At 43.0% G+C, this 25602-nt stretch overlaps 2 protein-coding genes across 3 annotated transcripts in view; one reads left to right on the forward strand and one right to left on the reverse strand.

Moving 5' to 3' along the window:
• The window catches only part of LOC116938710 (inactive dipeptidyl peptidase 10-like), a 113806-nt gene extending 107550 nt beyond the window's left edge, over nt 1–6256 (reverse strand). The window contains exon 1 of one of the 2 annotated variants that reach the window (XM_032946219.2): nt 5847–6256. In XM_032946219.2, the coding sequence (XP_032802110.1) occupies nt 5847–5912 (66 nt within the window). In that variant the 5' untranslated portion in view covers nt 5913–6256. The remainder of the gene's footprint in view (nt 1–5846) is intronic. The other variant, XM_032946221.2, reaches the window with a different exon arrangement.
• Nucleotides 3883–25602, forward strand: part of LOC103091846 (5'-AMP-activated protein kinase subunit gamma-2) — a 45498-nt gene continuing 23778 nt past the window's right edge. The window contains exons 1-3 of the mRNA XM_076056702.1: nt 3883–4961; nt 5728–5821; nt 11618–11752. The gene's annotated coding sequence lies outside the window, so the exon portion shown is untranslated. The remainder of the gene's footprint in view (nt 4962–5727; nt 5822–11617; nt 11753–25602) is intronic.

The raw sequence follows: 25602 nt of genomic DNA on the forward strand, positions 1-25602 counted from the left end.
AAAATACAGTTCGAGTTTGAAAGCCAATATACAGTATTTATAACACTACTTGCCTGCTATGTTAATATGGACTTTTCACACAGGCGTGAAGACGCCCTCGAATTCTTTGCTCAGGATACCACATGTTGACCTTTTACCTCATTCTCACATGTCCTTTGGATTACATCTCATTCTCATATGTCCTTTGGATTGCATCTCATTCTCACATGCACTTTGGATTGCATCTCATTCTCACATGTCCTTTGGATTGCATCTCATTCTCGCATGCCCTTTGGATTGCATCTCATTCTCACATGTCCTTTGGATTGCATCTCATTCTCGCATGCCCTTTGGATTGCATCTCATTCTCACATGCCCGTTGGATTGCATCTCATTCTCACATGTCCTTTGGATTGCATCTCATTCTCACATGCCCTTTGGATTGCACTCTCATTCTCACATGCCCTTTGGATTGCATCTCATTCTCACATGTCCTTTGGATTGCATCTCATTCTCGCATGCCCTTTGGATTGCATCTCATTCTCACATGCCCGTTGGATTGCATCTCATTCTCACATGTCCTTTGGATTGCATCTCATTCTCACATGTTCTTTGGATTTCATCTCATTCTCACATGCCCTTTGGATTGCACTCTCATTCTCACATGCCCGTTGGATTGCATCTCATTCTCACATGCCCGTTGGATTGCATCTCATTCTCGCATGCCCTTTGGATTACACTCTCATTCTCGCATGCCCTTTGGATTGCATCTCATTCTCACATGCCCTACATGCCATCTCTCACAATCGCTGTCCCCACCCTCTCTACCGATGCGGCAACCCCCCACCCCTCTCAGATCTATATAATGCCTCGTCCACAGCAGTCTGATTCTCTCACCTCAAGACGGTCGCTTGTTGTTGCGATCGACTTTTACACGTCGGCTCTGTGTATATGGATGCGCTGTAAAGCAATACATGATTCCGTGAGGTATGGAGTCGAGCATGGGCATCGAAGTGTTACTGGTTTGAGCATAGGATCGAGCATGAGATCGAGCATGATGAGGGGGGGGGGGTCGAGGTGTTGCGGTTGGATGTTAATCCATGCGACAATTCCCGTGCAACGATGCCGGAAATCGACGTTGCTTTCCTCTGTTCGGTTGCTCACGCTTATCTGGCATTGCTTCGCATTGGCTATCAAGCATCTGTCTCGTGCCTGCATAACGACTCCCGTATCTCATTGACTCGTTCTCTGGCGCCTCAACACAGGCGACTGCACGTGGCCAGCCCTTGCCGCCTCTCTGCCAGGCACCACGCCTCGTGTACTCAATGGGCGACGCGCTCGGTTTGGATTGTGAGCCCGTTGCTCGCGGAAACAAGAGGGCGCAGCATGTAAAGTTGCTCATCCCCGGTGGGAGCGGGATGTGCGTAATGCGGCGCGCTACCTTTAAAACCGCGCTCGAATGCGGCCGCGCCTCCACTCTCTTGTTCTCCCACCTCCCCCTGAACAGGCTTCCGCTAATCGACAAAGCGTTCAATGGGAAATCAGCAAGGATGCAATCTATGACACAGCGGTGGTGGGGTGGGGGGAGAGACACCTACTGTGATATTCTCATCCACCGACGTCGCTTTTTAAAAACCTTCGTCAAGACAAATGTCCGTTCAATCAAATTCGTATTAACGGAAATTATGAACCCACCCGCACTCGACTAATTATGCGCCGCATTGCAATTAACGAGGTATTCCGAAGCAACACGTGACGAGGCGTTGTCTGTCTGCCCCCCGGAGGACTTCACCTCGACAAGTGTCTGTGTGGGTGTCTATGTGTGTGGGTGTCTGTGTGTGGGTGTGTGTATGTCTGTGTGTGTGGGTGCCTGTGTGTGTGGGTGTCTATGTGTGTGTGGGTGTCTTTGTGTGTCTGTGTGTGGGTGTCTGTGTGTGTGTCTGTGTATGTGGGTGTGTGTCTGTGTGTGTGGGTGTCTGTGTGTGTGGGTTGGGTCATGTAGCCCGCATGCCCAGCCACCGCATGCCGAAACAGCTTTTGTTCGGCCGGATCGAGGGGGCCTAAACGGGCGCGGCACGGGCTAGAGAAGAGATGGAGTGATGTGGTGCAGGAGGACGTGGAACTGAGTGGACTTGCCCATGACTGGTACCAGCGGTGTCAAGATCGGCCTCTGTGGAGGACGCTCGTGAAGGACGCTACTGAGCAGTTGGAGGCAGTCGCCCTCCAAAAACAACGGAGGGCGAACGCCCGCTGGCAGGAGGTCACGGGGCAGACCCAGATGCCACAGGTCGACCGACTGAGACGACTGGCTGATGCACTACCTGTGTCCCCAACTGTGCCAACTTGCTGTGCTTTAGCCACCCGGCGCTCCGCTCGTTGTTGTGAGCGTCGCTCCTCCGACCCCTGGCACCTGGGTCTGCCCCGTGACCTCCTCCTGCCAGCGGGCGTTCGACACTTCACGTGCCCTCAAGGTGCACATAGCCTGGCACAAGCGTCGTGGTGACGTCACCGCCACTTAGTGGCGAATGGCGGTTGCTGTTGTCTGTGTGTGTGGGTGTCTCTGTGTGTGGGTGTGTGTGTGTCTGTGTGTGTGGGTGTCTCTGTGTGTGTGGGTGTCTCTGTGTGTGGGTGTGTGTGTCTGTGTGTGTGGGTGTCTCTGTGTGTGTGGGTGTCTCTGTGTGTGTGGGTGTCTCTGTGTGTGGGTGTCTCTGTGTGTGTGGGTGTCTCTGTGTGTGGGTGTGTGTGTCTGTGTGTGTGGGTGTCTCTGTGTGTGGGTGTCTCTGTGTGTGGGTGTCTCTGTGTGTGGGTGTGTGTGTGTCTGTGTGTGTGGGTGTCTCTGTGTGTGGGTGTCGCTGTGTTTGTGTGAGACAGCGATAGTGCAGCAGTTAGCGTGCCGCGCTACGAACCTGGCGGCACGAGTTCGATTCCCGCTCACGACCAACACCCGGTGACGATTATCTGAACCGGTCCTGGGCCTCCCCTAGGTCGACTCAGCCTCAAATAAGTACCTGGTGCGGTGTATAAACATCGTGACTGGGGAGACAAAGGCGGCCGGGCGTGGTGCTGGCCACCCACCGCCTTGTGTGCCGTCCCGGGCCTTCATATGTGCTCGCTCACAGCACTTGTGTCTCGTGCCAAGCAGCAATCAAGACGCGGGTTGTTCAGCAAATCCGGTAGTTACAGCCTCAGAAGGCGGTGTGCGCGCGAGAGAGATGTCGACTCACAAAAATGTTGGCACACCTACTCGGATCGTTTAATCCTCTATTTCCCCAGCAGCGCATCGTGGAGAAGAAGGCGTTTGGGTGATCAGGTGCGGGATGGGGGCTGGATTCGAGCTAGGAAACTCTGGACGGAGCAGCAGCACGAGACTCACTCCGCTGCAATGCCATTCATTCGCATTGCACTCGCAGTGCGTAAATGCATCACCGCCTATCGACGAACCGCTATGCGCAAGACCGGATGATGTTACAGCCGAGCCGAACGTGAGTTTGCCTCCAATTGCAATGTAAGAGGGCGATCTCATGCGGTGATAATGACTGCGGCAGCCGACAGCAAGCACCACGCCGGGAAGCAGCAGCAGCGCAGCAGCATCGCAGCAGCAGCAGAGCAGCAGCAACAGCAGCAGCAACAGCAGCAGCAACAGCAGCAGCGCAGCAACAGCAACAGCTCAGCAGCAGCAGCGCAGCAGCAACAGCAGCAGCGCAGCAGCAGCAGCAACAGCAGCAGCAACAGCAGCAGCGCAGCAACAGCAACAGCTCAGCAGCAGCAGCGCAGCAGCAGCAACAGCAGCAGCAACAGCAGCAACAGCAGCAGCAACAGCAGCAGCAACATCAGCAGCAGCAACAGCAGCAGCAACAGCAGCAACAGCAGCAACAGCAGCAGCAACAGCAGCAACAGCAGCAGCAACAGCAGCAACAGCAGCAGCAACACCAGCAGCAGCAACAGCAGCAGCAGCAACAGCAGCGCAGCAGCGCAGTAGCAACAGCAGCCGCGTGCCAGCTCTTTGGAGATGCCGCACGGATTTCTGATTCGGAAGGAAGAGTTGGGACACAGCTTGACATCAACGTGGCCGTGAATGATTGCAGACACACACACACCTGGTTTCTATTTTCACGGGACGCCTCGCTTTTTTGGGCAACGTTTTGTGTTTGGCAATTTTGCAAGCTTTTTCAGTGAATGAAATTTAGTTTTCTATTCCCACGGAGGTTTTATTTATTAAATACAAAATTGCTGTCATAACTCAGTGGAATATTGCGTTACTCTCTTAACGGAAGACCACCTTTCATCGAAATCATGGAGATGAAGAAGATCGTTCAAGATGCGCACCTGGAGCAAAAAATTCTGACTTGTCTCAACGTTACATAATTTGAGCGAATATATTTATTTTAATCTAACGTTTTTTGTTTGTTACACAAGTGAGCAACTCTTGGTGGATATGTCCACGTTCCGACGCTTTGGGGCTAGTCAATCGGCAGGACAACTGCAAATTGACTATCCCACCAAGTTGCGCTCATTCTGCAAGCTTCGGGAGTTGAGTCGACTCTGTGTGAGACTTTGAACTCGCGCTCTCGTGAGCACGCATTGAGAGGCGTGGGAGGAAGACTGGACGCAATTGATGTCCACGCCCCCCCCCCCCCCAACTAATCATAAACGCTACCGCCGCAGATTTCCGCTGTGGCTGGGTGAGTGGCAGCTCTGCTAGCCGCAGCACCTTCCCGTGCAGCCGTGCACCCAATCGCGCGTCGCAAGCCGCTCTCGCGTATTTGTCGTGAACCCTCGGTGCAAACCGGCCAATAGAGCCGGCCACGCGTGCAGCGTCTTTAGAGCGCTGATTGTGGTCGCGCTCCCTGTCGCTGTGAAGGGAGCACATTTGTGCTGAGGTCCGTGTTCAAGCGTGATTGGTATTAGCTTCGTGGAACATTGGCAAGGCGAGATAGTGTCACCTCGTATGCCTGCCTCTCTCTCTCTCGACGCGCCTCCAGGTGTGTAAACACAAATGATGTATCCCATTTGATTGAAGAAAAAGCGTTTTTATTAAAGCCACTGAATGGCGCGTTGCTGACGCCTTTGTCACCTGTTTCGCGCTAGTTTCAAACGATGTCTTTCCAGGTGTAATGCTGATGACCGTCGGTCACACAAAACATTTAATTAAACACACGCAGACACAAATGTATATCGGCAACTGCGCGTTCACATTATTCCTGTTTATTATGATCATCATTACGACACTGTAACTGCAATGCGGATGATTCACAGTCGGCTGATGCACACTCGTCGCCGACGATGACACGTGGAGTCAGCCTTTGATCTCGACTTGCGAGACGACCGCGTCTACTTTCACATGGCTGTCAAAATTCCACTTATTTTCAATGCATCTCAAAACACCTGCTCAGTTCCCGCACCCTCCCCCGGCACCTCGCAACATATTTCAGGCTGTGTTCCCCCAGGACCCTCATCTCCACGCGGCGCTCTCTGCGTTATTGTATCCATACATAATACATGTGAGTGCACAAGCTGCAGTGTGTGTGTGTACACTAATTATGCATGCATCCTTTCCGTGCACTCACATTAAATATACAGGGTCGCTCAAGTGGCGAGCGTTTGCCAAGTTGAGCGCATGGCCGCGTTCTGTAATTGTGCCAATTCCGAACACGAACGAGGCGCGATCCATTAGGCGACACAAAAGCGACGGAGACGGGGAACTCCCAACGTGCAGTTAACGCTCTCTCTCTGACGATCCTTTCTCAGCCACGCGTGTGCCAATTGCAAGAGAAGAGCGCAAATGAGCACGGCGGTGGAGTGAATTAACGACGCGGTGGCGAAATTGCCGGACCGGATGAAGGTGAGCTGGTGTCCACGTGGCTCACCTTGCCCACGCTGATGGAGCCGCTGTGACTCCGCACCACGTTGCTCACTGTGGCCGTTTGATTCATCTCGGAGGGAGGGATGAGACGGCGGCGGTGGCGGCGGCAGCGGTGGAGGCAGCTGGCGCGCGACGAGAGTCGCTCGGTTTTCGCACTCTCGAGCCCGCCCGAGGGGACAAAGATCCCGAGACTCCGCCACTCACGGAGAGGAGAGAGAGAGTGAGGTGAGCGAGTGAGCGAGCGAGTGAGCGAGCGAGTGAATGAGAATGAATGAAGATGAAATATTGAAGAAAATAATATGATTCATGGACTCTCTAAAGGCCCCTTGATAGTTCTCATATAAAGAACCGTGCGCTTTAGCGTTCAATCACGATAGATTAACGCAGCTGGGGCTACACCACTGCCCCAAAAGGGTGCTTTAGAAGCAAGTCCAGGATGGGAGCGAGAGAGGGGAGGAGTGGAGGGATGGAGCTCGAAGTGGGGGGGGAGGGGAGGGGGGTGAGAAAGGGGGGCGAGAGTCCGTGCGCTGGGAACCACAGCCCGGTGCGCGTGTTCCTTGATGTCGTGTAGGTTGTGCATGTGCATGCAGCGATTGCATTAATTCTGCGCGTTCGAGTGCTCTTGAAGAAGAACGCCCCCGTATCCCCACGTGCACGTGCGTGTGTACTCAATGTGTGTGGTTATGTGTGCGGGAGTGTGCGTGGGGAGCCGTACTGCGAACCGGGAGACCTGGGTTCGATCCCCGGCCGATGTTAACATCAGCAGAATTTGTTTGAACAGCTCGCCCAATGTCGACTCAGCCTCAAATGAGTACCTGGCGGAGTGTGAATTGTCTCATCCTGGTGGCTCAGCGGTAGAGCAGCAAGAGGCTCGCAATCGGAAGGTTCTAAATTTAAATCTTGGTTTGGGTGTTCATTTAACCCATCATCCATTGGGGAGTCGATCAAATTGTTACCACTTTGTGGGAAAGTTGACAGTGGTTGTTCTATGGATATACTCGCCCCCGCCATATGAATGTGTAGTTTACACCACTGGCTCAGCGCTGTTAACCGGGCGCGATGCTAGCCACACCACTCCCCTTCGTGCCCCGTTTCAGTCTCCATAGGTGCCCGCCAACAGCACTTGCCCCAAAAGCCTGTGTAGGCGACTGGCGGATATGTGGCTTTGTGTTAAAAGTGGTATCTCTGCAATAGCCACAACTCGAGTTCGATTGCTGGTTGTCATACACACGTGCTACCTGAAGCCAGCTTGGTCAATTGTCCCCTAGATCAACTCAGCCTTAAATGAGCATTACGTAGCACAGCTGTTTTTAAATTAAGCAAACAAATAATGGCCACATATGCAACCCCATCGAGTGCAGCTCATGCAGTGCTGGCCTAAATATATTTAAACTGTAAACAATTTTTATTTTACTCGGTAAGGCCCACTGAGCTTTACAGCTCTTTTTCAGAATCGACATTGCCACAGTTGATAGCTGAACAAAGTGGCTTATTCAGTGGAAATAGCAGCAATCAAATACTCTAAACCCACGTTTCTAAATGTGGAGGGATAAACTGGAGGAGAAAAATCCACGCGACCCGGGGAGAAACATGAAAACTCCAATTATAAAACAGGCGTCAAGCGCTAGGATCGAACCCACGACCCTGCTGCATACCAGGCGAGGGAGTTAACATCTTCCCACCGCGGCACCTCCTGCACGTGTTGTTGGCGAGATGTATCAAATGAAAAGAATGGAAACGGAACAGAAGACGCGTCCTTGTCGCTCCTCCGGCATCGCATGCCCACTTTGATGCCCACCGCTCGCGCTTCCAAGCTGAAGGCAGCACCGGGTTGGCCTAAGCCTAATGGGCCGGTTCCCACCCACCACCTACCACCTCTTCCTCCTCAACTGCGGCTACTTTATTCATTTGCACCGACCCTCACCGGGTGCTTTATGGCCGCGTGTGGCGTAATGCGTCTTAAGGCACACGCAAATGTTTCCGTCCGCATCGATGTCCCATTAGCGCATTCCCCTTCAGGATATACGACTCCCACGCCGGCGTGCCCTTACAATTTCCAATTCCGTTAAGGGCACAGGGCGAGCGACTCCGTTAATTATCGTCAACGTGGAGGGAGGTGGTCGTGAGCGAGCGAGCACCGCGCCGTTCATTTCGTCGTGTCGTTGTGAACCGTAGTGCTCAAGACCACATCGTGGAGTCAGCCTCAGTCCAGGGAGGGATGCCACACGTGGGGCATGGAGATTGAAGGGGCTTGGTTTTGGTCACTTCTACCGTTTTGCTCGGCCATAGGGCCCAGCGGTAAGGCGTCCGCCGCTTGTTGCATTATCATCACGGTTCGAATCCAAAAGCAGCTCTGGTTTATACTGTGGGTGTATTGACCATATAAAATAAGCGCCATTTGCATGACAGTGGACGCTAAATATCCCAACTCGTCATGCGCCAGAGTAGGTCATTGAGTGCCGGTATCATGTTCCAAATTTTACAAATTGTAAAATTTACACAATTGGGATTACACATACCACGTTTCCCGCCTCCCCTACTGGTGGACCACAGAGCTTGGGGAAATATTTGTTGCAGGTTTCTGGCAACCGTCCAGCTGGTCTCTAGTTTCCTGCCCTAAGGAGAGAGATGGACTGAATGGCCTTCTTTCATTAGCAACCTCTCTGATGGTCTCGTATATCCTGGCCTCTAGCCCAGTGGACTGCATGCTCTTAAAATGCGAAGAGTTTCGGCCACGTGATGGCTGTTCTGTATAGAATGGGGCAGTGCCCACCAGGCACGTATGGAGTGGCACTGCCTATACTGTAAACCTGCCACTTCGATGTGGGGTTGATGGATCATAAAGAGATGGATCTTGCATAACCCAACTATCAGGCTGAGGATGTGGTTTTAATACCTGTATATTGGTATATATGTATACTTGCATTTTGGCAGGTATGGAATGTATTCAATCGTTCCCTGGAACGCTGCGGATTTTTTGTTATTGCTCCGGTTTCCTCATACAGGAAAAGTGAAAAATACTAAAAAAAGGAATGTGTTGTCCTAAGCAGTAAGCAATGCGACTTGGTGATTCTCTCCTGAATGAAGGGGATTATTATAATGATATATTTTGTTCCTACATTATCATGCAATGTGATGATTTGCTGGTTCATAGCTGATGTCATCGTTGTTGGCTACCATAAAAACGCGTGACTCTTTCGATAGAAGAGAATAAGGCTGCTTATCCAAATGCTTAAAATGCATGAAATTTATACATGGTGTGTGCATCGCCATTTAGTCAGTTTACACAACATGAAGAGGGTAAGCATAGGAGTCTAACAGAAACAAACTACCGTGTGCATTTACTCTTTTTGACACGCCATATGACAATTACTGCAATGCATTTTCGCTTTGCACCTTGCATAGCCATAACACAGAACGGCATGGGACACAGGATACAGCAGAATGCGTGACCTCCAACCTGCCGGAATAAATCACCAGCGCTGATGGCATGGATTGCACGGGGCGGCATGCCTGTTAATATTTATAAATATATATCTTATGTTGTAAGAACCAATGATAAGTTCCCCACTTTCGTGTAGCTCGGTAGACTCTATGTTCTCAATCTCTTAATACCACAATCAAACACATCTCTGTCCAAGATGACCACGAGGTCATATCTGTATCTGTTCACAGCTGCCCGTGTCAAGTCTATATCTGACCACATCTGCAGGCAAGGCTACAGATGCAGTGATAAGCATGACAGAAAGCAGGCCAGATATGTTGCGATGCTAAGATAATGGGTCATGTAAAGCATTCTACAGTCAGGGCCTTCATTGCAAATTCTCCATAATGACCTCACATAGCAAGCATTATCCAGTCGAATGCATCCATAGGAGAGCAGTTGTGTTTGGGAGCAGATTTCTTCTATGATACCAGCTCTATCCTCCAGGATGATCAACAGGCAACCTTTAACATCTCTATAATTCACCAGGGATAACAGCAGAAGCATGTGATACGTGTAGCTATGATGTACTTTTAACTAGTACTGCATAGATAGTGGGAACTTTTTTTTTGCATTAACATGATAATTGTTTGAAAATAAATTCAATACACACCATTTTTGTCTCCAAAGCTTGTGTTGTATTTATTTTCTAAACAATAATGTTCAATTTTGATTTAAAGCTTTCGTGACTGCAGGAATTCATATTCTTGGTTCTTTCGGTAAAGTCACGTAGAAGGGAAACAATAAAAAAATATTTTTAAAAATAAAAAAATATTTTAAAAAATAAAAATATTTTTATTATTGTTTCCCTTCTACGTAACTTTACCGAAAGAACCAAGAATATAATAATGTTCAACTTTATCTTAAACTATGTTTTTCCATAGAGTATCAAAATAGCCAATGATTGAGCATATCTAAATGCTGAACAGATGCTTGCATTATTACACCATGGATCACACATCTACATAATGTGAATTTAAAAAGACTAATTTAACAAACCAGATAAATTACAGATATGACTGAGCACCAAATATAAACTCCACAGTGTAGACAATAAATATGCCCATTTTTCCCTGCAGCGTCCTGAAATGTCGTAGTGATTATTAGCTATATAAATACAAATTATCTTGTAGTTTACACACTTTTGAATACACGCATGCCATCGCAATAAGCATTCAGCTTTACACAAAAACCGATACCCTTTGTTGCGTGTGCACTTCCTGGTTACGTTTGGCCAATTGACTGATCATTTTTGAGTGTGGGAGAAAACTAGAGTACTTGGAGACAACTCACTCGTACAAGATACGAATGCTGAAAAAGTTTGCTGCCAACAACCTGCTCACTGTACTGCCTTCTGTAGGCCACCTCAGAGTTCTGCAATTGCCTCATGCACATGTCAATGTGTGTGTGTGTGATCCACCAACCCCACCTGCAAAGTGCTCGATTACATGAATGTGCTGTCATGCCTGGACCCGTGAACTTACTATGAATAGTACATTTCTCATTCGTTTTTTAAATGAGCAATTACGAACGGTCTATTCTTCATAAAACCAATTCTGCATGCTGCCCACAATCTTGATGTGGACCATTAGTTGTCTGGATGTCGTAGTTTGGTGTCGCTGAATCCACAATACATGTCGTTGGGAATGTGTGTAGAAAGCAGTGGCAATTGCCTGAGGAACGAGCAAAACAACTTAAGAACATACCTCATCGAGCTATGATGTTAAAATAGATTTTACAGGCAATTTGATTAATTGATATTCATTAGCGGTGAAACGTCGTTCTCGAATTTTAAAAAGTTGTGGGTTTACTCTCCAACACTAGTAACTAATTGGCATGTTTTGTTTACGTGACAAACCTTACTAATTGGTTGTGTAGGTTGGTGTAGGGATTAACAATACATTTATATTCATGCGATCTAACCTAAAAAAAAAACTATATTATAGGTTGATGTTAATTGTCTGGTGCTGTGACGAATCTTGGCCTCGTTGATTGTACTTGAGCTGCTGAAAGTCGTTCCTACCCCAGAGGATGCCACCTACAAGTTTAATTTCTGCTGTGTTTTGACATCACGATTGCTCCAGAGCCAAGCCACGGTTACATATATACATTCTCATGTACATTCTCTGCTCTCTCCATATTTGCACGGTTTGCAATCTCTCACATATGAAACCAAGACCTCATTAGATGGCCGCCCCGGCAACCGTGTTTGTAGCTGTATTTTGTTTAATTGCTTTACAAACAATTTGAACGTTACGATTGCCACAGGTGTTTGTTGTGCTTGTTCACAGGTGACAATTCTGGTACATCGTGTACTTGTAACCAGCACCGGGAAGGGCAGAACGCGTGCTTGTGCTGCAGGCCATCAGCAGCACGGGCGGTGTGCCATCGAGAAGACGCTAAAGGCGCTGTGGGATCATTTAAAGGTCATTGCATGTTGGACAATATTATATGTATCGTCAATTATTATTGTACAAAGTAAATCGGGCTGAACTTGTACACAAAACACATAATCCCAGGAGACAAATCTCACATAAGTAAGTTAAAAAAGCCACTAAGTAACTGTGATGTCGTGATGTCGTTACAATAACACACTATTTGTAACACGTGGCAAGGCAATCAGGGCATCACAACAACTGCATTTAGTCCGTCCCAGAGTTAAACCCTTATTTGAATTCTAATTTAAAACTCTTTTCTTTAGAACTGATTTTTGTGTTTAGTTTGTTGTCCTTCCCCCGCACCTCCAATTAGCACGGTTGGCTACGTACGGTGCAAAAGAAGTTCAACATACATATATCCATTATGTCTCCTGCATGCAGCAACATGAGCAAACATAAATTATATAGTATATGTATTGTAAATAACACGCAAAAAATGTGTCTGTGTCAAGAACAGCTTAAAATGCAGTATGTCAAAAGAGAGAAGTGGAAATGAAATTCCATTTCGTCATTTGTATTAAAGTGCATCCCAACACGGGTCCTGTCATGCCTCTGACAATACCGCATGGCAGCCAGCGATGTCTCGTAGGTGATGTACGTATGCTGCGGGCTTCTGTAACTTTCACTCAATAGATAATTGAATTGCACAGAGGATGATTCCTGCGGGAAAAATAGTCTTTTTTCGATTTTTAACATTTATTAACAGGAGCCAATAGTATCCACAGTGGCAAATAGGGCATACTTTTTCCCACCAGCTCATTCTTTTTTTGTCTTCAAACGCACGGAGGCAGATCCCTGTAAATTACCAGCACCAGCAGTGCCATCAGTGCTGAGAGCAGCTTCCATCGTTGACCGTGTGCAGTATTTTATGTTGCATCATCAGCATTTTAAGCAGTTTATGAGTGCGGAAATACGTTGCCATCTGAATACTTTAAAATGTTTTCACTTTTACTTTCTTGAAAAATCGTATTCGCGAACTTCCCATGTCACTGCAGCCTGTCAAATTCGGATTATAATTCTATATTGTAGGCATACTCCATACCATCGATTCTAACATTTGCAATTGTAATATAGGCAACACGTTATATTGGACCATGGTGGACACTAATTGTTTTTACTTTGCATTTGTTTATGCACGTAAGAACATTTTGCTATGTATTTAACAATGTGTGAATGTTGATATGTATCCATACATCCACATTGCGTATTTAATACCGTATTAATTAATGTATGTTTGTTTGCGTATATATGATGCGAATTATTAGTATACCACTGTTGAATGTCACCACTATAAATCAGAGGGTATCAAGTATCTGCCAACATCAAGGGCTTTTACGTTGCTCTGCTATATAACAGCATGAGAGTTGTGGGTATAATAATAATAATAATGACAGCAAGTAAATGATGTAAAAAAGCCATATGTAACATCCCTGCTGGCAGCCGTGTGCACTTAATGGCCATAAATAAGTACGACATTTATTTGATGATGCCGCTGCGTTGGCATTGATGCACAAGCACAATTAACAAAAAAAACCTCAGCACATTAGTCAATAACAGTGTCTATACAAATATTGAATACATTTAGTTTTGGGGAATGGCCTGTCTCCAAAGCACATACAAAATAATATTGTAAAGCCACAGTGTTATTGATGAATTTGTTGACGTTTGTTTTAGAAAAAAGTACGATGCATCATGGTGTTGTGAACTCGTGAAACACAAAACAGTTAAGTTGCACATGTGTGTAGTTCTGAAAACCACAACAAGTTGAACACATCAAAGGTGAGTTTTCTTATTCAAATTCTACGTACATTTGACATATATTTTACAACCTAGATCGAAAAAATGAAAAATATGCAGCAGACTTTCCATACTTTATGGCCCATAGGTAGACAGTTGTCTTTCATCAGTTTCGTTAATTTCGTAATGCACAATCGCAAAATATTTTTAGCTACGTTGTAGATTTTTGGCTTTGTCATTCATACAACTTTAGGTCTATGGCCACAAACTAGGATTACTGGAATGTGGTGATACTGTGATATATCATATGATATAAGATCCACTAAAATCGTCCATTTTGCTAAATGTTGTCATATAGTGATTATAATTTCTCATTTATTTCTTGAAAGTTTTAATTCCGTGACAAAATATTTCTTAAACAACAGTTAAAGTTCCCAATATATGTAAAAGTTCTAAATTAATAGCTGTTACCCATTAAATTAGCGCCTTGTAAAACTTTGTCCAGATAATGAGATCATCATCTTCTGACAGCATGCACCTCTTAAGCATTATAGCTTGCAGTTATAAGCAATAGAAATACCTCCAGTATGTCTGTGTTGAGCACTATTTACTCTTACTGATGCACATCAAAAAGCACAAAGACAAGATGATATAAATGCTATGTTACAACATTCAGGGAAACTGACATCGCCAGACGCACCATCGTGAAATCTTCCCCTGCTTTGCCAAAATTCGCAATATCCACCTTTGAACTCTTCAAGAAAAATATGCATTCTAAAACTGTAATATATTACACTGCACTGTAGTCAGAATACTAATATTACATTCATAGAAATCAATTGTGGCACTACAATTTATCGTGATTATGAATTACCCTCGTGAGAACATTTAAAATGTTTTTGTCTGAAACACTTTATTATATATATTTTAAAAATTACCATGAGTTTCAAGGGTCCATCAATTTTATTTTAAAAGCGTGGAATACATTGAGAAACCAAATAACACTTTTCTTAACGACGAAGAAGAACCGGACATTGATGAGGAATTCGCATGTCTTTCTGTCAGCGCGGCTCTGTGGCATGGCACAGCAGTCGTGTGTTTTGCCGCTTGTTGCAGAGATTTCAGCGAACTCACTGGTGAATACTTTGGATGTAATAATCGTAACAACAAAAATTCTGCTGCTACGCGCCGTCTGTTTCATAATTGATGTTAAAGATTCTCTGACGTCGTTCGCAAGAGGAGGCCACTGTGTGCTGGCGTCAGGGTCCATATTTGCCAAAGTCAAGAAATACTTGCAAATTACTCAGTTTGTATTATACATAGCAATATTTGCATCCTACTTGCAGACCGATTTCCCCAGGTCACTCTTGCCAATGAGGCTATCCCGGTCTCTGGAGTTCTCACCTGCTTAAAACAAAGACACCTGAAACGCTTGAAACAGTGGTAGTATAACATAACATGATTGCACCGACTTACTTTTACAAGAAACCACTTTCGATTGTTTGGGAGCACATTGAACATTTGCACAGAGGCTTCTGCTTATACCGAAGTCTGTGTGCTTAATTGTGACCAATTAGAATGTGTAATTTGGTGTAATTTAACGCGGTCATGTAATGTTTGTGCAAACAAAACACAGACACAGGACCACGATGAAAATATTACATATTTAACATTAGCACAAGCTTTACATATTGTTTCTTCTTGTTGTATAATTACCTATGATGGTGCATTACAAAGTGTTTAGTAAAATGTATGCAGTAGTTATTTTTAGAAATGAACAATCTTTGAATTAGCAAAGACATTGCATCTGACCGTGTGCTATAAACCGTGAGTAATATGGTCCACGTGAGGTGGACATAAGTGGTTGCGATTTGAAATGTCACTGTACTGCATCCCTTGAATCGAGTTTTAATCTAGCTTTGATGTGATCAGAATTGTAATGGGCCTATAATTTAGGGACAAATATGCATGCCCTTTCAAGAACCAATGAGAACGTGACTTGTACATGAATTTAAGGCACAAACCACCGATTTATTGTTGTTATTGAGGAATGTAGTATATTTTACTTTCACTATTCATCAAGTAACCCCTGCCAGTATCCATCACGTAGCTGTGGGTGTCATAACTCACTAATGTGCATTGCGTATTTTAGCTGGAGAAGCAAAGTGTACTTAGTACCTGCGCTGCCAAGGGCTAGCTGTTCAGTAAACGCAATTGTACGGTGTCTCAGACTTCCCTTCCTCACGTTTCATTTATATCTAAACGTGGTAATATATGGAACCAATTTCCTTTTTCCCAGTCAGTGACGCTCCATGTGGATGCCGCGTTCTTGTTTGGTCTCGTGTTGTGATCTGTCGAACCGTGAAATCAGTTTGCTCGGAGAAATAGGGCTTGAGCACCCTCATTTCTCCGGGGATCAGAAGATACATGTGCTTATCCGAAAAGCAACCCACTCTGTGCATGCAAAGCAAATTGGGGAAATTTTGTAGGCACTGGGCAGCCACATGTAGCTCAAGATTTTGGAAATCAACATTTCTATAACTCTCACAGCTCAAAGAGGAATCAGACAAATTTAAATACGACCAGGTACGCATCATCCACCAAAGTGTATCTTGTACATCATCAAGACACTTGAGGGCAGCGATTATTACTCAGCAACGTTCTATGGTTGTTTAAAAAATTAAACTTTCTGAAGGTTACACTAAGAACAAAGTTAGTGCCTCAAAATCAATTTGAACAGTATGATGGCTGACTGTTTTTGCAGTGCTTTTGTTTCCGCTCTGGTTTTCTGCTGGATGTAACTCAAAGTCCTCTCCTATTTGACATCCTGAATACATGGCCATCCCATCGGAGTCATTATTCCAGATTTATCACAGCATCAGTAAGTGGAGTGCGCTCCAACATTTCACAGAGCTCAACTTCCGTTACATGATCCTGCCGTTAAATGTAATGATTAAAAAAAAAGACCTATAGTTTTTTTCATCCTTGTTTCCAAATTACCCTGCACCATATACATCTGTTGTCAGCACTAATGAATTAAACATTGTTCGTGTAATCCACATGTTTTTATATCACATTTTACTCTGCGCAGATAATGCAGTAGTTGAAATGGAAACCCAATGATCATAGTCTTTTTTTGTAAATTCTTTAAAAATTATTTCCCAGAGAGCTTTCTCCATAAATTATTTGTATTTAGATGCTTACTATGGCCAAGAGGGTCATGCTATGGATTAGCGACCTGTTTGTCTGCTATTTTCCTGAATTGGCCCCCATGTCTAAGTGAATCTATTTATATTATCCAACCACGAGAGCATTTCTTGAGCTTATAAACCCACGGTTAAAGTGTAACGTAGATGAGACCATTGCACTAACACAACATTGCGTTCTGGAAATTGCATTAAATATTTTTTTTTCATAAATCAGCTTCCTTAAATGAAGCCTTGTATGTATGTGTAGCTGATCAGTTGTTCTTCATGGTCTTCTCCAGCAAATCACACTTCAAGCATGTATATGTGTTTCCTTTTCTCAGTGGCAATGTCCATTGGGCCCCTATCGATATGGCCCCGAATTCTAAAACGACTGAACCAGCACTCTTGTTCATTCAATAGTATCTGTGTGCTTGTGCGTGTATTGGGCTGTTGGATTTTAACCTGTTAAATAATATCCTTCGTTCAACTCGCCATTAGTTTATTGCTGTTTGTTTTTGGCAAAAGGAAGGTTTTTAAATGAAAATATTTCTGTTTGGGGTGAGATTGGATGAAAATTTTAGTCAGGAAAATAACGTATAAAAAGCATAAAATGTAGTTTGAGTACAATGTTAATGAGCATTGCATTAAAACAAATGTGCTTGTAACTTTCTTTTGTAAGAAAGTGTTCCAAACATAAATGTGGACAAAGTGAGGCATATTTCGCAACCACATTTCACAAATTAAAAGCGTAATATCGTCTGTCAAAGTACATCTTACACATAATTATTTTTAAAATAATTCTATGAAAACCGTTCTCATGCTGACAAAAAATTACAACACTAAAGAAACAGCACAAGGAACGAATGGTAAATCACTATGCGAATACATTGCACATGAATGGACCTTTAATAATACAAACCTCTGACTTTTGTCCCGGAAAGTCCATTAAAAGGGAATGCTTCCTTGGGGGTTCATACCGCCCAGCTGCACCATATTACCCATACGACTGTGTGGCTGAAACATTTATTAAGTGGTTCTGAAGCTTTGTGTATTCCAAAACTCACAGAAATGGCCCGGGGAGCTGCAACGGCCACTAAAGTTTGCCACACAAAACTGATTCATCGCATCAGTGTCCCTTGCCGTTGGTTTACGAGCCTCATGTATTATGTGCTTTCTATTGACCATCTGCTGGCCTATGTCAGATACGAGATGGAGGGCGTTGTCTTTATTGTGCCATATTTCAAGATTAGGACAATAACGCTTTTGCACCATCAAGGCCACAGTAAACACGAGATGTTGTATTTCAGTCCCATTGCCCTGCCCACAAAATTATCCACTATAATTAACATCAAGCACATTCTCCTCAGCCATTATCTGTACCAGTGACATCATAAGTGTTTATAACATGAAGTGCTGAACTACCATTTCCATAAAAAAAATAGAGTTGGCGTTTTTATCTCTTTGCCATGTGTGACTTTACACCTCTCCCGTCATGGTTATGGGAAGTCTGTGCATTCTTTACGAATGCGAAAATAGAAACAAACACATCCATTTTCTCACCCACGGATGCATAAAATAAACAAATACGGAATCCAAAAACGAATTATTCAGATTATAACTTTATTCTCATCAAGGCTGCAGAAACCTTAAATCTTAGTAAAATCTAATATATGTGTAAAACTTTACTCTGAAAAACAATTGTGTCCAATGCAGTTCAAATACAGGACTGCATTTATTTGCTCTTTTATAATGACTCGGGTCATCCTGAGGATATTATAATCTGTATCGAATATATTAAAATACTACAAATATGAATCCAACAAATGCACTCAATAGCATAATACAAATGTTATGAGGTAATACATATACCACACAAAAAAACAAATATACCATATTCTATACACCATTAAGTATGTATTCTTGTTACTAATGTGTATAGAACAAGAATACCAATTTTGGGGTTCTTTTTACTTGAGAATATCTTTTTTTTTAAACCCTGGTGTTTAATTTCCCCTGAAAGTCTGTCAATTATTTTTAACTCTGATGAAGTTTCCGTGCCCCATCTCACCCCAATCCCACCCAACTGATCAGCAGGCTTTGTGGCGGTGACAAAGGTATGAGAAAGTGCTGGGAGCTTTCGTAAAGGTGTTTTACAACAGATTGATGTGCTTAAGGAACCAAAAGAAAGTCTGTTTTATCTCCATATCATGGAAATGTCAGGCTTTGTTTACTATGTATGGATTCTAGTGACTTGGATTCTTTTTGAGATTGGCTTTGGGAGATATCCAATGCTATAACAAATGTATCTGTGCTTAGAGTACATTATTGTGCATGTTATTTCTTAGACTAAATAATGTATGATGAATGAAAAGTCACCGATTTACACAAAATGAGCACTGTTGCTCAGCAGCAAGAGATAACATTGGAAAATGTCTTTATTTTCTTGTTAGTTGGGAACATACATAGCCACATGGATCTGGGGTGAGAATGGAGTTGTTTTGGTGCATTGAGGTCATGAGATCTAGAATATACTCTTTGGTTATTTCGGTAAAGTAACGTAGAAAGAAAATAAATTAAATAATAGAGTACGACGTTTCGATTGCAACACAAGCAACCGTCATCAGGTAGAACTACATTTGAGAAAGAGAGAGACAAAACACAGACACGGAGACACACAAGCAGAGAGAGACAACACAGACACACAGAGACACACAACATAGACACACAGAGACTGTGTGTGCCTGTGTTGTCTCTCTCTGCTTGTGTGTCTCCGTGTCTGTGTTTTGTCTCTCTCTCAAATGTAGTTCTACCTGATGACGGTTGCTTGTGTTGCAATCGAAACGTCGTGCTCTATTATTTAATTTATTTTCTTTCTACGTGACTTTACCGAAATAACCAAAGAGTAATTCCTGCAGTCACGAAAGCTTCAAATTAAATCTAGAATATACTAAGCGTTAAAATGGGTCCATGAGAGAGGTCCTCCCTGCCTGGTTCTTATTCCCAGGGGCTTCATGCTGGATAGGCAAATGGCACGGCCTGTTTTGGAATCACATCGTACTCTGGTAGTGTTAAGCATTGCCAAGTCCATTACACACAAGATAGCAGTAAATGCGGATCATGATGGGACATCTCACCTGGCTTGCATCACCGAGATCTGGCTGGATGAAAATGCTGACCCAGTTATTGTAAGCAGCATTTCCATTCGGGTTCTCAGTATTACACCGAACTTGGCGGGTGTATATTTAAGGTGGGGGTGTAGACATTTGCTTTAGGTCAGAATTGGACCTTGTAGATGAGTCAAGTGGGGGGAAACCAAGTCTTTTGAAAGTACAGTATCATGGGTGCAGGTTTGGGGTGCAGAAATGTCCTCGGCTACCATCCACTAGGGGTGAGAGCAATTCTTGCAGGAAATCACAGACTTTGTCGTTGACAGGATATTGCAGTCTGCCATGTGGGTGGTTCTGAAGGTTTTCAATGCTTGGGTCGGTAAGGAACTCTCTCAAATTTGTCCGGACTTCCTCCAGCTTGTGATTTTGGTGGGCTTCACACAAGTTATTACCTCTGCATGGTCACTCGCTGGATCTGGTCTTCCTGCTGGGGATGGAGATCTCTGACTTGGTGGCAAAACCTTTTGGATTGTCTGATAATCAAATAATAAGTTTCCATTTTCATGATCCCCTCTAAAAGCTTGCTCCCATGGAGATGGTCTGGTGCTATTCTATAAGGAGTCTGTCTCCAGATCGCAGTGATAAGCCTCGAGTAATCCAATATTTAATAATGCTGTCACCAGAGCTTTGGACTAGAGAGGTCATGTTAGAATTCATCCCCTCACCCTTCATCCTCATCAGACCTTGAGTAAGCTGAGGCGAGTGGGCATAGAGGATGGAGCGGCACTGATGGAAATCAGGCCTTGATGTTGATAGACTTAAGTGAGTAGCCTACGACATTGACTTACATTAGAAATCTCCCGTAGGAAGGTGGATTTCCTGTCCATGGAGATTTATCGAATAGTTAACAAATTGTCCAACCCAGCTTGACCACAGTCTCGGAGAGCACTTTCACAAAATAATTGTGATTAAGTTTTTGTAGATAATGTTTCCGGAATTAGATCTGAGATCAGCACGGTTCACTCTACCTCTACTGCATGCTATGGTGGTCGTTGGGAGGCTGGATTTTCCCGGTTTGTTTGGTCGCACTTTGACAGGTGGCCAATCACGGATGTCGTGAAGATCATCTAGGTTACGTAAGTCTGGATCCCGACCCAAATTGCATCCTAGTCGGGTGCTTTGACATCGTCAGGTTATAAGTGAGATAGCCTGGTGCTCATTAGACACGAGTAGGTGTTTCCAACATCTTGCGGGGGAGGCAGTTGTGACACCTATCCTTAGGAACCCTTCTCTCGACCCAAATCGCCCTGCTCAATACAGACCTGTCTCCAACTTTCCACTTGCAATTGGTGCGGAATCGTGGCTGCCAGGGTGGTGGACTGGCTGACCTCGATGTGCCACGTCACGGCCGTACTCCGCGTCCTGAACTGGCTGCCCATAAGTGGTAGATCACCCTTGACATCGAGTTCATGATCTATAAGACCTTACACCATCAGTCTCCCAGTTGCCCCCTCCTTGTGATTGCTAGAAGTTTCCAGGGTTCGTGCGAGGACCTCGGTTGCTTGAGTTGTTGCATTCGTGGCTGCTACCATTTGGAACTCTCCATCTCACGTCTGTGGAATGTCTGAAATCTGCCCTCAAGTCCCACCTTATAACCTTAATCTGAGTTTTATGAGTTTTAATTCACTTTGGCTAAGCAGATTTATTTGAATACGTATCAGTTTTCGATTTTAATTATGTTTACAAATGCTGCAATACATTTGTGAATTGTACTTTTAAAAAGTCGATATATCAACTGATGGCTTAAAAATTGGCTCATGCAAAAATATGAAGAGCAAGTACATTCATCTTAAAATATATTTTTTTACAAGTATTACTTATTTAGAAAACATTGGAGAGTGTGCTATTTCTATCTCACTTGTAAAAAATGCACACGAAAGGCAGGTTAGATAAGGCAGACATGTATAATGATCGAAACAACAGGTGTAGATTATCACTTAGAGACAATGTATTTTGCCTGCAGATATTTGGGATCTAATGGCACTGCATGTTGCTAAGTAATGTCGCCAAAGAACAATTATCAGTATCATATTCTTGGGTCTTTCGGTAAAGCCACGTAGATAGGTTCAAAGAAAATAACAAAAAATAAAACAAAAAACTACTTATTTTCTTTGAACCTATCTACAGTACGTGACTTTACTGAAAGATCCAAGAATATGAATTCCTGCAGTCACGAAAGCTTTAAATCAATCATTATCAGTATCCCTTTAAACTGCTGTGTATCTCTCTGTACTTATTACCACATTGCCAACGGGGAATTATTTTAATTACTCTACGAAGCAGAAGATGAAGAACAAAATAAGTACACCTATTCAAAACGTGACTAATATTTTACCTTGATGTTTGGGTATGCTTTACAGTATACACAATTGTATATGTATGACATAACCTTATATATCTAACCGTAATGCCAATAATTTTATTTGCTTTTCAGCTTCTCTCTTTGTCAGCGTCTGTTTCCGATACATATGTCACAGCACAGACCTGTCAAGTCTCAGGGATTTCCTTCAGACTGTTTTTTTACAAATTGTGAGTGTCTCATGGCCGTTCAATGGATTCTTACGCCTTTTTGCTGTTTACCTGAAAAGAATTACAGTTGCACAGGCAGCAGACAATGGTTTCCGTCTTATGTGAGGGTCTGCAAAAAAAACTGTCTTTACTTACAGCCTTTCATCAAGAAAAAAGTCAGAAACTAATAATAACTATTCAACATTATTATTTCATTTACTATAGGGGTGTTTACTAAGTGGTGCACATTAGTATATTACTGCTGCGACTCCAACTCGTTTCGTTCACTAAGTTATATTGTTTGTTTCTTTCGGTAAAGTCACGTAGAAAAAAAATATAACAAAAAATTAAGTGCATAAAAATAATTTAAAAAAACTAAAAATAATTTAAACAAAAAAACAGGAATGTAGACTGTAGCCTGGTTCTTAACCTCGGTGAGTGTACTGGCAGTCTATAATATAGACTGTAGCCTGGTTCTTAACCTCGGTGAGCGTACTGGTAGTCTATAATGTAGACTGTAGCCTGGTTCTTATCCTCGGTGAGTGTACTGGCAGTCTATAATGTAAACTGTAGCCTGGTTTTTAAGCTGGTGAGCGTATTGGCAGTCTGTAATGTAAACTGTAGCAATGGTTATTAAACTGAGTGAGCGTACTGGCAGTCTATAATGTAGACTGTAGCCTGGTTCTTAACCTGAATAAGCGTACTGGCAGTCTATAATGTAGACTGTAGCCTGGCTCTTAACCTGAGTGAGCGTACTGGCAGTCTATAATGTAGACTTATTATTGGTTCTTTCAGTAATACAAATAAAATAAAATAAAACACCCCAAAATTCAGGTTTCTGTCCAAAATTTACAGCAAACTCGAGTCTAAAAACATGAAATTGTGTGCAACAAAGGGGGGCAACTCGAGTGTATACAAGACTTCTCTAGCTCACAGAAGTGAGGTATAAGTGTGCAATATCCTGCTCACCAATTCTGCCGACATTATTTTATTAAATGTCTTTTATTCGAATGTTCATATTAATATATTTTGCTTCATCTTCTTTTCATACCACCTCTTGTCCTTACGTGGTCAATGTTTCCTCATGATGGGGACCCTCTGGGCCTGCCACAATCAAACCGTGATGGCACAGGCCCTATTCTTCCTTCCTCAGTGAAAACTGTGAATTTAGATTTTCATTAATTATGAGTCCCTTTGAGATTCCATGGCATTTAAGTACCCTATCCATGCGATCCTTACAAACGTAGATGTGTCTGAATTGTGGGCATTTTAATGAATAAAAAACGATGTTCCTTATCATATATCTGCACCGTATTTATCCAATCTGACATACTTTTGAAATATTATTTATTATTATGTAAAGCAATTTAGATGATTGGTACAGGGGCATAAAGCCATGATTGATTATCTCAACATAATTTCAATTTTGATGTTATGAGGCCATGGATTGTTTCTTCATCGTTGATTCTGAACACTTTGTGATGTAAGACTGTATTGCTATCAACTGCTAATTAGAAATGTTACACATCCACAAATAATTAATAGTTACGCAATATGTAAAACGCTAAGCAGAAAGACTCGTGACAAACTGAAAATTAACGGTTTCATCAATATCAAGACACTGTTTGACACAAAGTCTGCTAAAGGCAAATGTAATATTTTCAACCAACGGCGCATTTAGAAAGTTATTGTAGCTGGGTGTACACATAATTAAATTCACATCTTTGGCAAACACTTGAATGCTTACCGTATTAAAGTAACTTTGTAAAGCAAAATCATGCGCAGCAGCAGAATCGGTGTCAGAGTGGCCATTTGTCAATGCTACTTTTAACATTCATCTGCAAATTGGCAATTCAATATTACCATTCTATTCTCACTCAGTTAATCTATTCAAGCATATAAATACACACAGCGTACATGTGTGTACATGTTAATATTTCGATTGTATATGTGAGTTATTGCTGACTTACATTTTAAGTGTGACATTTACTGCAACCTCCAATATAATACTGTATACCGTTCACAGGCTGGTGTGAGCTGTTTTTAAAACTGATCTCATCAGCAAAGCTGCAGGAGAATGTCGGTGTGCTGCTTGGTGCATTAGGGTTTTGCTTGCGCTGAGCACTCTTTCAATCTAATTGCCTGTAGATGTATCATTGGGATTAGAATGTTCAAACCAGGCCAAAAGTATATAGTGCACAGTGAATTTTCCCTTTCGCTGCCAGATTACTTTCACTCTACCTGCGTTCTTTTAATGATCGTGAATTTTTTTCAAGATTATACGTTTCTTCTTCAAAGAAAACGTGTTCACAAGCTTGCAATAAACTGAACGTGTTGTTAATTAAAACAATTTAATCCTTTGCCTATATCGAGTAAAAGCCATCCTCTAATCTGTAAGACAGTACTGTGGTTATTACCAATAAATTACGTGACAGCATTTGGTAAAAGAGAAATCGCAAATATCGACACAGAGGTACAGGACATATTGCTAAAATACAACACGAAATTTAAACAACGGTCCAATTTGAAAACATATTGTTTTTGAAAGAGGCAAAAGCATTCCTGCTTTTCCACTGAGAAGCGTTCACTTCCAAATAACCATTCAGTCTTGATAAGTGTTTGATATGCCGCTTGCGTCGCTGTCCAACCAACAGGAAATCAAATGCTTTTAATGCTTCTAAAATGTAAATATTAAATAAATTGTGACCTCATTAAACGCTAAATCGTTTTTCTCTGTTGTTTTATTTATTGTTTAATGATAGTTATTACACTATATATTTGGAATCAAATTTAATATGCATTTTTATTTCATTGCATTGCTTCTGTATTAAATATTTACTTTCTGTATTTGTAAAGTCTATTTATTTCCTCTCTCAGGTCTCAGTTGAAAAGATATTTATGATCTCAATCGGATCTAACCTGGTCATAAACGTCTCTGTCCGTTCATGATCTGACATTTCTATGCAGTAGAACTAAAAAAAAGTCCACGTTCAAAATAATATGCACATTTTTGGAAATCCACGAGGAAAATCCGCATTTTCCCTGCGAAATTACATAGTTGTTCATGGATAGATTTTTTTTAAGAAACACTTCTGTTATTCGAAAGACACTGCGATGGGATTAATTTATTTCTTTAAATTATGGAAAACTTCAAAGAAGCGGCTGTAATTTTAAATGTTTTTTTCCTTGTGCGGTGCCGTACAATCCAAAGATGCGGAGACAGATGGCAGTACAGAAA

Source organism: Petromyzon marinus, chromosome 4 (genome assembly GCF_048934315.1).
Source record: "Petromyzon marinus isolate PM22_M1 ecotype Great Lakes invasive population chromosome 4, UKy_Petmar_22M1.pri1.0, whole genome shotgun sequence".
Taxonomy (NCBI): Eukaryota; Metazoa; Chordata; class Hyperoartia; order Petromyzontiformes; family Petromyzontidae; genus Petromyzon; species Petromyzon marinus.